A 13,969-nucleotide genomic window follows, 5' to 3' on the forward strand; every position below is an offset into this window, starting at 1 on the left:
GGGTGGGTTTCTGCTTAGAGTCTCAGCCAAAATCAAGGTGCCGGCAGGGCCGTGTTGTTTTCTGGAGGCTCTAGAGGAGAATTTGTTTCCATGCTCATTCATGTTGTTGACAGAATTTCATTCCTTGTGTTTGTAAGACTGAGGTCCTCATTGCCTTGCTGTCTGTTTGCTGAAGTTTCTTCTCAGCTTCTAGATGCTTCTTGCATTCTTTAGCTTATGGCTCCCTCGCTCCATCTTCAACGCCAGCAATGACGGGTTGAATCCCCTCATGCTTCACATCTGTCCTGCCTCTTCCCCCCATGGCATCTCTGTGACCCTAGCTGGGAAAGGTTCTCTGCCTTAAAGGCTCACGTGATTAGGTTAGTTCCACTCAGATAATTCAAGATTATCTCTTCACCTCAAGGTCTGTGTTCTTAATCATATCTGCAGAGGCCCTTTGCCATGTAATGTAATATACTTGCAGGTTCCAGGGATTAGGATATAGACATTTTTGGGGGGCCATAATTCTACCAACCAGATATAGCAACTGTCAGGTTGGTCTAAAATGGTGAATTTGTCCTAAGTGTTTGTGTGATGATGTCTTGGTAATTATTGAGTGATTACATGATTTATCATTTTTTATTACTTAAATAACATATTAATGAATGATGTGGTATAAACCTAAATAGCCAAATTAAACTATTCTTCTATTATTGACAAGAAAGCTATTTAAATTGCAAGACTAGACCTTAATTTTTCTTTCCTTTAACTGGGATACGACAGAAAAAATAAGTAGGAATAGACAGATACTAAACCAAAAACTTGGCTTTTGTAGAACAAATTTATCTTTCTTTGATCAAAAGCAGATGTAGTTGCTGTCATTTCTGTTTAAACAGATGTTAATGTGTTGGCATTTTTCTCCACATGGAATCTCTTGGGTTAGTAAATGGAGAGTTCGAATTTTAGCTGATTGCTTCAAGATTGGCAGGAGGTTCCACATTATAAACCTTTTAAATACTAATAATGATCCACTTGTTTACGTGATAAACAAAATACCTTTCCACATTTAAGGGTGGATCATCTGAATCTTCTAAGTTTGTCTGGGTCACGGTAGCATTGTTCAAATGAATATTTCTTAATTAATCTAAATAATAAATACTTTAACATGTCTTGTCAAAGAAACAAGCATGAGTATCTCATTGGAGGATATTATATTGGTAAAAAAATGATGAACCCATTCTTTGCCTTATAAATATTTCTTTGACTAATGCACTAAGATGTATTTTCCTTTACTGAACTTTCTTTTGTAAATGATTCGAGGAGGTACAATGTGCTAATAGTGCTTTTGTTTCACATTTTTTTGTTACTGGCAAAGATGGATTTGTAGATCTATTTGTCTTCATGTCTGATAATTTTAAGTAGTCACATTATCACTCTCTGCTCTGTTCTTGTGACTTCCCACGTTTTTGCTCTTGCCGTTTTCTTTTTTTTTTTAACATAGGATGAAGTAAGTGTCCCAGGCAGCAACTCAGCTGACCTGTTCCACTGGACCACTGCTACCACCATGAAAGTCCTTTCCAACACCACGACCACCACCAGGGCTGTGCTGCAGGCCGTCAGCGATGGGCAGTGGTGGAAGAAGTCATTGACTTACCTTCGACCCCTTCAAGTAAGCAATGCATCTTGATTTTTTAATTCAATTGGTGTGGTTTATATCAGTTCATTAGCATGCTCTTCAGTTGGTTTCACTGTTGTTACAGCTTTATCTTCTTTGGATTATTAAAATAATCTCTTAAGAAATCTAGGCCTCGCATCAGATAGGGAATGAGTAATTGATTTTATGGAATGTAATATACTACCATACAATATTTGCAAAAGACAGCAATACGGATTTAAGTACGGCTTGGTTTATATGTCAGAATTGAAGTTTACTGGGATGAAAAGGAAAATGATGTTTATCAAGGCTCTCTCTCTTTTGCTATTTTTCTATAGGCCAGTAGTGGAAGAGAAGTGCTAGGAGCCAGCCTGGGGGCTGTCTTAGTTCTCTCGAGCTGCTGTAACAAAAATATTGTAGACTGGGTGGTTTAAGCAGCAGACAGTTATTTCTCACAGTTCTGGAAACTGGGGAGTCCAAGATCAAGGCGCTGGCAGATTTAGTATTTGATGCAGGCCTGCTTCCTGGTTCATAGACCGCCATCTATTTGCTGTGTCCTCACACGGCAAAAGGGGTGAGGGACTTCTCTGGAGTCTCTTTTATAAGGGCATTAATCTCATTCCCAAGGGTTCTGCCATCGTGACCGAATCGCCTACCAAAGGCCCCACCTCTTAATACTATTACACTGGGGTTAGGATTTCAACATATGAATTTGGGGCGGGGGGCACAAACATTCAGTCTTTAGTAGGGCCTTTAGGTAAAGAGAATGGTTTAACCGATTCTTTCACGTATTCTGCAAGTAGAGGTCAAGACAAGCAGTAGAACAATTGAGTTTGTTTTCTGTGACATCTTAACCCACTGTGTCCCTGCTGTCTTCTCTGCATTCTCACACTGCCATCCATCCTTTAATCTCTTACTGGAAAACTAAGAGGAAAAAGAAACGTGCCTTTTTATAAATGCACCCTGAACATTTGAGTATCTTATTTATTAATTAATTCTGCAAATACAGGCATTTTCCATGTGTCAGATAATGTGCTCATCACTGGGAAAAGAGTGGGGAAATCCTTCAGTCTAATTCCCTTCCCTTGTGTAACCTGTATCCCAGTGGAGGAGACAAAGAAACCAACCGATAGCAATATTTGTATAATAATGAAATGGCAGGTGGTAATGAGTACTATGAAGATAACATTAAGCCAGGTAAGGGAATAGTGAGTGATACCCGGGGGAGTGAAGTTCTGATTAGGGAAGTTAGTTTCTCAGAAGAGGAATCACTCTGAGCAGAAAGCTGATTGAGCCAAGTAGGGCAAGTACGTTTTGAAGGAATGTGCTTGACATCTTTGCAGACAGAAAGGAGGCCAAAGTAAGGGGGAGCAGAGTGATGAGTGGGGAGAATGGTAGGAGATGAGATCAGAGAGGTGGTGAAGAGGCCCACCATGCAAAGCCTTCCATAGACTGCGATAAGGACTACACGTTTTATTCTCAGCAGCACGGAGAGCTGTTGGAAAATTCAGACAATGCTGTTGTGTGATCCAACTTTACTTTTCATAAGTCTATTTAACTTCTGTGTAGAGAGCCATCAGTAGTGAGTCAGGAGTGAAGCAAAAAGATGGATCTCTCTTCCAGGACTCCAGGTGAGAGATGTTGGTGGTTTGGATTAGGGTAGCCATGAAGGAAGTGGGAAGTGTTTGGTTCAGGGATGTATTTTGTGGACCTGATGATGGTCTGAATGTGGGATATGCAGGAAAGAGAACTAAGGATGATCGCCCAGAAGAAACCACTTACTGACGTGCAGTGGGCTTGACTTTGGGTTAAGTCTGTGCATCTCTCTTCGTTTCATTTATCACACTGGATTATGGTTAGGGTTACTTTTCTGTCTCACCTGTTGGGGTGTTTTGAGGGTCTATGTCTCAGATGAGGTGTTGGATACTGTGCCTAATGTATAGTTTCTAGTAAGTGTCAGTTGTAACTTCTAACATCATTTGCAGCAGGACCTTGGTTGTTTCCAGAGGCTATGCTTGGCCTAAAGTAAGTGCTCAATAAACTTTGGAGGAATGGGTGAATATCTTCTACTTGGCTTTCCAATAAGGGGCTCTTTACAATCTATTTGAGGAGAGCAAAACATAAAGACAGTTAACCATGGTAGGGATACTATAATACTGCTAATGAGGAATACTGATGACCAGTCTTATGAAGGCATCTGTGTGGGTTGTAGTTGTGGACGAGGTGGGAGTGATGCAGGGGGCCCAGTCGTACCTTGTCTCCATCTGGTGCGGTTTCAGCAGGTGCGGTCTGAGGTGGGCCTGGAAGGAGAGGTGGGCAGTCAGCATGGACCATTACCCTCATAATGGAAGAAGGGCATAGTGGCCGGTAGGATGCATAAAGTAGATGGTTTAGTTGGTGTGGAGAGTTAGTCTTTAAAGCTAATTAACATTTAATAAGTTTGAATGTTATTCTCTGCAGTTGAGATTGAATACTGTTGACTGCGTTATTCAGAGCTACTGAAGGATTTGGGAGCAAGGGAACAGTATGCACAGAATGATGTTCTGGAAAGGTTATTCTGACTGTTGCATGGAATGTTGGCCATGTGTGTAACACCGATTGCTTCGATGTTTCTGATTCAGTGATATCAAAGTGACCAGGAAAATCAAAAGGCCCTTCAGGGTAAGGTTGAAGTGCTGCGCTTAGAATATGGTGATTATTCTCACATTCTCCGCGGGATATCGGTGTCACTCTGACACTCTCTCTTTGGATCACACATGCACATTGATGCGTTTCTCCTGAAATCTGTTTGTTCTGTCTTCCTTCCCTTCCTCCTCCACCTCCCCTCCCAGGTCTCTTTCTTTTTATCCAGTGTTCTTCACTTTGTTCTGTTTAGGGACAAGAATTTGGTGGTGCTTATCGAATTGGAACCAGAGCCAATGAAGGCCTAGAAAAACAAGGCTGTCATCCTTTTTACGAATCTGTCATCTCCAATCCCTTTGCTGTAGAGGTAAGGTACAGTGTGCCTAAGGACACGGATTTAGCTGTCATGGTGTTGTGGCCATTTTACAATGAACAAAACTTACCATTTTCCTGAAAATGTACTTCTTTTGCTTTGTTCTTACTCATGTTGTTCATTGGTTTTATGTGATTTGTTTCATATACAACATGTTATGAGACTAAAATCTATTTATAATTTTACATAAAATAACGTGCTTCAGTAATTCAAGTTACCAGAAGATAAAATTCCTGTCATTATGTTTTCTAAGAATATCTTTATAGAGAAAAAGACACCCTGCCAAATGGTGTAACTGCTTCTTTTGTCTAGTCTGAAGTGACCTATGGCACCTATCAGCATGTCCCGGTAGAAAGCTTTGCAGAAGTATTGCTGAGAACTGGGAAACTGGCAGAGACTAAAACTGAAGGAGAAGAAGTATTTCCAACAACGGAAGGTATGAAAGAAGGTTCTAGTTCCCCGACAGTGTGTAACTTATATTAGGAGAATAATAGATGAGACTGTATAAATGAATGAGGGTTGGGAAAAACAATAACATTTTCAGTAATTTTGAATGGCTTAACTTGACACCATCATTTATACATCTATTTATTCATTGATTAAAATCATTTATGGAGTATCTACTCTTTTCTGGATACTTACCAATTGAGGATTTAAAAGGTAAATAAGATATAATTCCTATCTTAAGGTTGCTAATTATGTAAAGTGATTCTTATAGTGAATGATATAAAGTGCTCAATAAATATTTCCTTTTTTCCTGCTTTTATGGATTAGTTAAGAATGTTTAAGTGCTTGTTTCATGGAATGTAGTTGTATATTTCATCTTAAGACTTTTCTGCATGGTGACATATCTTTCCATGTGAAATTTTTTGAAAAGAATGAAATGTATGCGAGTTTACCAAAGACAACTTGCCATTTGTACTTTTTTCCTCTTCAGCCTCCTTCTTTTCAAGGTTCCAGGGTAATTGTCTTGACTTTTTTTGTTTTTTTTCAATTTTCCCTCTCTCTCTGCTCTACCATCCTTAGTGGTACCTCAGGGTTTAAAGGCTACTGGGGCTCGAGCTATCTTGTCTATATTCCAGGCATCAGTAAGGAGGAAAGCGGGGTGGGAAAAACAGTTTTCTTGGCAGTCCTGTCCAGGACTTCCACTTACCTATTGCTGGCTACATCTAACTACCAGTGAGCCTGGATGATGCTGTCTCTTAATGGAGCACATTGCTGTGTGGAATAAAACTTGGGGAAATGTGTGTGGGGAATAGAACTGCCATGTTCCCAGAAACCTGATGCTATAACTTATTTTTATTTTTTAATTTTATTTATTTATTTATTTATTTTGCGATACGCGGGCCTCTCACTGTTGCGGCCTCTCCCGTTGCGGAGCTCAGGCTCAGCGGCCATGGCTCACGGGCCCAGCATCTTCGTGGCATGTGGGATCTTCCCGGACCGGGGCATGAACCCGTGTCCCCTGCATCGGCAGGCAGACTCTCAACCACCGCGCCACTAGGGAAGCCCGAAGACACTATTTTTATCTTCAGTGGGCTTGCAGTCAAGTGAGGAGACAAATTTATGTGTAAGCGCTAAGACAGGCAAACACAAGAGGCATTGGGATGACAGACGTATGACCGCTGAGTGAAGAGGGCGTGTGAAGAGGCTTCCTGGAGCGGGTGGTATTTGACCTGAGTTTTGAAGGATGAATAAGAGTATAGTACATGAAAAAGGGGGGAATTTGAGAGGGAGCTGTGTTAGGAGAGGCAGAAGGGGGATATTTTAGGTAGAGGGAAGAAGATGCACAGAAGCAAAGAAGATAGGCATCATGATTTTTCAGGGATTTGTGTGTTGCTCTAATACCCGGAGAGGAGAGACAGTGTGGGCAACCAGTGAAGAAACGAGGCAGCAGTTGGCTGGAAGGAACACGGGTGCTGAGTTAAACATTTTAAGTGAACCTGCTACTGAATGCTATGGGGGTTTCAAGAAGAAGAATATTATTCTGTTTCCTTATCTGTACAGTGGGCATAACGGCCTGTATGTTCCACCTCTGGATTGTTGCTCTTTAGTGGTGATGATGGGGCCCCGTCTGCGCACCTTTTCCTAAAGGCTAGTCCTGCCCTGCACTGACTTCCTTGCCATTGGCCATCTCGTACTTCAGTCCATCCAATTATGATTTCACCTTGTTTTCAAGGCCTGCTGCCATAGCTCTCCATGCTGGTTGCACATTCGAATCACTTAGGGTATTTTTAAGAAATACCGAAGCCTGGGATCCAATGTAGACCATTTATTTCAGAATCCCTGAAGTGGGGTCCAAACACATCAGATATCTTTTACAGTTCCTCAGGTGATTCAGTTGTGAAACAATGGTTAAGACCCTTTGGATGTTTCACGAAAGATAACAGATTCTTTCCAACCGTCATATGTCTGTTCTTCAAACTCTGACACACCTGCTTCCTGGCAGCCTGGAGAAAGCCACCTGTATCTTTTATGTCTGTGTCTGGTCTTTTCAGCTTAAGGGTCATATCCTGAGTGCTATATCTATTTCTAACACTTTTACCAGGGTTTTCTGTATGATAGGTGCAAAATCAGTGTCTCTTCACAATGATGAGACTAGGTACAGTACGTGCATGACAGTTACTGGGACAGGAATTGAGACTATGCTTTTGGTGAATCTGAATCCAAGTGCCCAGAGATGTGTGTTCTATTCTTAGTACTGTAGTGTCTGTGAGATTTTAGTGGGATTTTAGGGATTTTCTTTCTGCCCCAGTGTTTCTTCAAATTGTCCTTTTTGACAGATTTTAATATCCCATCATGGGAAAGAACCCAAGTTCATTAAAATATTTAAAAAAAATTTTTTTTCTAATATTGTTGAATAGGAAAAACATTTCAGAGTACCTACTGTGTATATTAAGAATGGAACTTTTTAAATATAGAGGTGATTTTAATATAAATCATCCCTTTAATTTACATTTGGGTTTATGAAATTATGAAGCATTTTCATAAACTCTCACATTTGATATCTCCTTTTCTTTTGCAGATAAACAGGCAACTTTATTATAAAGTAGGTACAAATAAAATGTGATCTTATAGGTCTGATACATTAGAATACTAGATGTTTCATTTTTTTTAAAAGTACATTTAGATATTTATTCCTAACCCTTGAAATTTATAATAAGTCAGTCAACAGACTATGGCCATACCCTTCCCTGCATGCCTTTTGTTGCATCTGTTAAATGGCATTCTGAGTTGAATGAACCTGACATGTGTGGTGTATCTCTTTTTATTCACTTCCAATTTTATTGAAATATAATTGACATATATAGCACTGTATGAATTTAAGGTGTACAGTGTAGTGATCTGACTTATATACGTCATGAAATGATTATCAAAATAAGTTTAGTGAACACTCATCATCTCATATAGATAGGAAATAAAGGAAAAATAAAAAAATATTTTTCCTTGTGATGAGAACTCTTAGGATTTACCCTCTTAATAACTTTCCTATGTAATATACAGCAGTGTTGATTATATTAATCATGTTGTACATTGCATTCCTAGTACTTATGTATAAGGGGAAGTTTGTACTGCTTTTTAACCAGTTTCATCTAATTCTCTGTCCCGCTACCCACCGCCTCTGGTAACCACAAATCTGATCTCTTTTTCTATGAGTTTGCTTGTTTTTGAAGTATAATTGACCTACAACACTGTCAGTTCCCGGTATACAGCATAGTGATTTGATACTCCTGTATATTACAAAATGATCAACATGTTTGATTTCTCTTGATAATGCTAATATATTTGAGACAGATATCTCTGGCTATTTTATAATATCAAATATTTGTCAGAAAGTCAGCAGATTTGATGAATGATATAGGTTAAATGACCCAAATTAAAAATCGTAAAAATGGGACTCCTGACTTTGGTTCAGAAGTAGGTCACGGTACAAATTAAACTTCCCAACATGAGCTGCGTTTTCAGGATTTTTTAATAGAGTTGATGAAAAGGTTTTTATGGAGACTAGCTGAAGAAAACTGATCATTATTTATTTAGCTAAATGAATGATTTAATGGCTAATGATTTCCAAATCAATAATATGGGCAGCCTTCCTCTGTGAATTTAGTTCTGGAATTAAATTTATAATAGAGTGCTTTCCAGAGGCACTTCCTTTGCAGACAATTAGTGCTTGAAGGCTTAAGACGTAGCTTTCATCTGATTTTGGCTGTATAACTTGTTTAGAAAATGCATTGTATTCAAGGTTAGAGAATAAGCACTGCAAATTAAATTCATGCACACTGCTAAATGTAGGGCAGGCCTTTTTTGGGGAAAAGAAAAAAAAAACTTAAATGGCAATGTAAAATCACTGTGACCCAGTCTGTGGCCAGCCTGACATCTGGTGGGTCCCAGTGAAAGCCCGTGGGATCTGGTCTACTTCAGATCCTCATTGATCATTTTGTCCTGCGTCGCATCAGATGGCTCACAGATTCAGACTCTGAGAAGCTTCCCGTACGTGGGGGCTTGATTTCCACTTTGCAAGAATAATTGAGCCTCAGTGAGGGCTGCTGGGAAAGTTCGGGTGGTGTGAAGTGTGGGCAGTTATCGTGTCTCTCCCCACTCCCTTCCCCACTGGTCCCTCCACCATCAGTTTCCTTCAACAATTCGGTTATTAGTCAGGAGGGGTTCTGGGTTGTAGGGATTGATGAGCTGTGATCTGGCTGTGGAGAAGAAAGATGTCACCAGATGACTTCAACAGTTGTGTTAAGGATTAGGGAAGAGATATGATCCCTTCCCTTTCAACCTGGGGACGTAGGGGACTGTGGTGTACCCGATGCCAGTGATTGTGGTCTTTCTAGTCTTGGAGCAGTGGGGAGGTCATGGGCTTTGTGTGGCCGGAACCTCAGCTGCCTTAGTGCTGGAGATGAGGCGTGTGTACACTTGTCTACAAGGATCTTTCAGGAAACCCCATTTGGGAAAAAAAATGACTGACGGGGAGCTTGAGCATTTGGCACTGTTTTCAGAGAGGAGTTTTTTCTCTTTTCTTCCCCAAATATTTTATTGAGGGAATTTTCAAATGCGCAGAAAAGTGGAGAAAATTCTACAGCGAGCTCCCATATACTTCTCCACCTAGACGCTACAGCGAACATTTTACTACACTTGCTCTAGTCCGTCCACCGACTCCAGCTGCTTTGCTGGCATGTTTCAAAGTTGTCGGCATCATTACACTCCACCCCTTGACACTGCGCTGTGCATATCTTTAACTAGAGTCAGCACTTCTCACTTTTTTGTGAGATAACATCTGCAAACAATGAAATACAAAAATCTTAAGTGTAGACATAAGGTTGGTGAGTTTTGACAAGTGCAGCACCTGTGTAACCCTGACTCCTCTCAAGATACGGAACATTTCTATCACCCCAGAAAGTTGATGCCTCTTTCCTGAAAACACCCACCCCACACTCCCAGTCAGGTGACAAATGTTTGGATTTTCCCCGCTGTAGATCAGTTTTGACTGTTCTAGAATTCATTCAGTGGAATCATACAGGATGTGTTCTTTTGTGTAAAACTTGAGGTTTATCTGCATCTATCAGTAGGTTTTTATTTTCTTTCTTCTCTTTTTTTGTTTTTACAACGCTGTTTTTTTTTTAATTTATTTATTTTATTTATTTATTTTTGGCTGTGTGGGGTCTTCGTTGCTGCATGGGGGCTTTCTCTAGTTGCGGCGAGCAGGGGCTACTCTTCGTTGCGGTGCGTGGGCTTCTCATTGTGGTGGCTTCTCTTGTTGTGGAGCACGGGCTCTAGGTGCGTGGGCTTCAGTAGTTGTGGCTCATGGGCTCAGTAGTTGTGGCTCGTGGGCTCCAGAGCGCAGGCTCAGTAGTTGTGGCGCACGGGCTTAGTTGCTCCGCGGCATGTGAGATCTTCCCAGACCAGGGCTCGAACCTGTGTCCACTGCATTGGCAGGCGGATTCTTAACCACTGCGCCACCAAGGAAGCCCTTTTTTTTGGTTTTTTAATGACTGAGAAGTATTCCATTGTATGAATATACCACAGTTTACCCATTCTTCTGTTAAGGGACGTGAAGGCTTTTTCCAGTTGATGGTTATTATGAAAAAGCTGCTGTGAACTCTTGTACAGTGTTTTTGTGGACCTGTGTTTTTACTTCTCTGGGATAACTATCTAAGGGTAGACTTGCTGGGCCAAAGATTATGGATTTGTTTAGTTTTATAAGAAACTATCAGACCTCTCTTACTTGTCAGCGGTTGTGGTTTTTCTGGGCTCTGGTTCTTTAAGACTTCAGGTTCTCTATCCAAATTTTACCTGCCTGGCAAGGAACAGACAGGAGCTTTTGCCCTCAGGATAGAAGCTGTAAAAATGGGAAATCACCGGTGCCACGTCATGTTTCCAAATGACATCTACCCTCCAGTCTCTGTCTGCTTTCAGTGCCTCTCCAGTGCCTTCCGATACTTGCCTTTTGTGCTTTATCTAGAGTTTATAGCCTTCATCTGCACAAGGACTGTACCAGTAACAGAACCCAATCACAGAAGAATTTACATAGAATTTATTCTGTATTTCGCTGGAGTTCATCCTGTGACAGTAGGGCAGAAGTCTGAGTCGTAGTTCCCCAGAGAAGGGAAATAGGCCAGGTGCCTTTCTCTTAGGATTAATCCTGAGGAGTCAATTCATATGAGTGAAGGCTTACCCTGTGGAGTGGATTTTGGACTTACCCCAACCTTAAGGGATCTTCATCTTGTGTAGTTAAAATAGATGTCAAGAAGCCTCTTGAGAAATGGGCCAAATGGACATTCACGTGGGTGAGTTGTGCCAGCTAAGTAGCAGTCCTGGTCGAGTTGCTGCAGTGAGGACTTGGCTTAAAGTGAGAATTTGAAAAACACGTGGCAATTCGGCAACAGCTATGAAAGTTATGGCTGCGGGTATTGTTTAACCTAATAATTCTGCTTCTAGGAATTTATCCTGTGAGTTCACACACATGAAAAATATGGCATATGTTCATTGCTTGCAATAGCATAATATTGTCGACAGCCTGGTACATATTAACAAGAAGAGATATCTAATTTTGTATGTCTTGTTTCCTGTCTGTATTAGTCAGCTTGGGCTGCCATAACAAAATACCATAGACCAAGTGGCTTAAACAACAGAAATTTAGTCTCACAGTTTGGAGACTGGAAATCAGGGTGCCAGCGTTTTTGGGTTCTGGTAGTGATCTCTTCCTGGCTAGCACATGGCTGTCTTCTCACTGTGTCTTTACATCAGGACGGGGGGGGGGGGGGGGGGGGCGGGGGAGGGAGGGAGTGGGGAGAAAGAGTAGAGTGTTTACAAGTGAACTCTGATGTCTCCTCTTATAAGGGCACTAACCCCATCATGAGGATGCCACTCCTCGTGACCTCATCTAACCCTAATTACTTCCCAAAGGCCTCATCTCCAAATACCCTCATGTTGAGGGCTGGGGCTTCAACATATAAATTTGGGAGAATCACAGATATTTGGTTCATAACACTGTCTTTACAGATTAACTGCCTTTCTGAGTTTAGGTGATTTACATAGCTTTCCAAGCCTATGTAAAAACAAGTTAATACTGCATTCTTTGCAGAGCTTTTTGTGGCACTTAGAGCTAATTTATACAAAGCATCTATCATATCTGGCTCATCAAAGCAGATTATTTTTTAAATAGTTATTTTCATTTTATGATAATAATAACTATTATTATTGTTATATAGAGGAATGGCATGAGCACTTTCTTTATAGAGAGTTTGCATTATAGGTCATTTGAATGTCAGATTAATTTGGCTGGGGTATAGGGTAGAGATAATATCAGTTAAAACCATAAGTTATGGCTGGCCCATATTTATGAAGGCCTTGAGTGCTAAATAAGAAATCTAGCTTTCCTTCTTTAGGGAATGGGAAACCATTGAAGGTAGCGGGAGGGGCGGGGAGAGAGAGAGAGAGAGAGAGAGAGAGAGAGAGAGAGAGAGAGAGTGTGTGTGTGTGTGTGTGTGTGTGTGTGTGTTTTCAGCTGGCGAGAGACATGATTACACAGTACTTAATGAACATTCCTATAAAATTAGTATGAAACTACTATTTTAAGGATGGATTGGAAGGAGAAAGACTGAAGGCATCAGGTAGAGTTGGGGGGTTATTGAAAGAGTCCAGGTTTTGAACACTGACAATCTAGAGTTTGTGGCAGTGAAAATAGAAAGTATGTGTGAAAGAGTTCTTTAGAAATAATTCAGCAGGACTTGATGACTATCTGAATGTTGGGAGCGGAGAAGAGAGTAAAGTCCAAGATGACTCTGGGGTTTTATGTGTCTCACTGGGAGAATAGTGTACTATTTTTAGAAATATGAGAATTACTGGGTAAAGGACGATCAATTGGAAGAACTTGTGCAGTAAGTCAGTGGTGGGTCTTAGCTTTGATCCCGTAACTTTCTGGTTCTGAAGATGGTTTCCCTCCTGCTGTATCATTCTGCCTGATTTTGTTTGCCAGGGATTCATTGTACATTTATAGATGTTTTACTTGTTGTTCTGAAATGTACCCAGAGTCTGGTTTTATTCAGGTGTGGGCAGACGCCCAGACATGAAAATGATTGTCATGAAGGAAGAAGTTTATACTCACCAATCCCTAGAAACAGAAGACACAGCAAGCCACCTGGGCCACATGGGGAGGCACTCAGGTCACCTGGAGGCAGAAGGCATGAGGCCAGAGTATGGGTTTTCCAGGGAAGGAACAGGAGAGGTGTGGTAGGCACGCTTGAGCAAGCTTACGATGGAGAGTTTGAATAACCTGCTGGACTCTGGGCTATGGGATGGTCTCTGGCTGACCGGCGCCTGGCCCTGAGGTGATCAGGGCGAGGCAGTATTGCCTCTGTAGTGTAAAAGCCAGAGAGAGAGGGGGTGGTTCAGAGAATTGGCTCTGAACTGGTTGGTCTGTAGATCAAGGGCGTGCTCACCAGGAAACCGTCTGCTCTACCTGCCAATTGACTAGCTAGCCCTGGGAGGGCAGTCTCACCAGGATCATCAAGACCCCCCTAGTGTCAAAGCATTATAAAATGCAGAAAAGTTTGAAATGATGAACACATTTGTATATACGAAATAAAACCCATGTGGTTATTATTCACTTGGAGCAAATATTTGTATTTCAAAGTGATGATTTTCACTGCTTGGTGAAAATTAAGTGATGATTCTTTGGACTCCTCTGAGGGTGATTTTTGTCATTACTTTTAGCTCATGGAAATTAACTATTTCTTTTCTCTTTTGCCTGCTGAAAGCTTTGTATTCAGTGATACATGTTCAAGAAATGCTAGTGACCATCTTGTGAGTTGTGTCTGTGAATTAATGTAACTCTT

The 13,969-nt window shown here is 41.0% G+C and overlaps 1 protein-coding gene across 2 annotated transcripts in view; it reads left to right on the plus strand.

The window, feature by feature from the left end:
• The window catches only part of NBAS (NBAS subunit of NRZ tethering complex), a 341,606-nt gene that overhangs the window by 193,155 nt on the left and 134,482 nt on the right, over positions 1 to 13,969 (plus strand). For both annotated transcript variants that reach the window (XM_067703666.1, XM_067703667.1), the window contains 3 exons: positions 1,481 to 1,648; positions 4,509 to 4,622; positions 4,941 to 5,064. In XM_067703666.1, the coding sequence (XP_067559767.1) occupies positions 1,481 to 1,648; positions 4,509 to 4,622; positions 4,941 to 5,064 (406 nt within the window). The remainder of the gene's footprint in view (positions 1 to 1,480; positions 1,649 to 4,508; positions 4,623 to 4,940; positions 5,065 to 13,969) is intronic.

The sequence above is a fragment of the Pseudorca crassidens genome, chromosome 14 (assembly GCF_039906515.1).
Source record: "Pseudorca crassidens isolate mPseCra1 chromosome 14, mPseCra1.hap1, whole genome shotgun sequence".
In the NCBI taxonomy this organism is placed as follows: Eukaryota; Metazoa; Chordata; class Mammalia; order Artiodactyla; family Delphinidae; genus Pseudorca; species Pseudorca crassidens.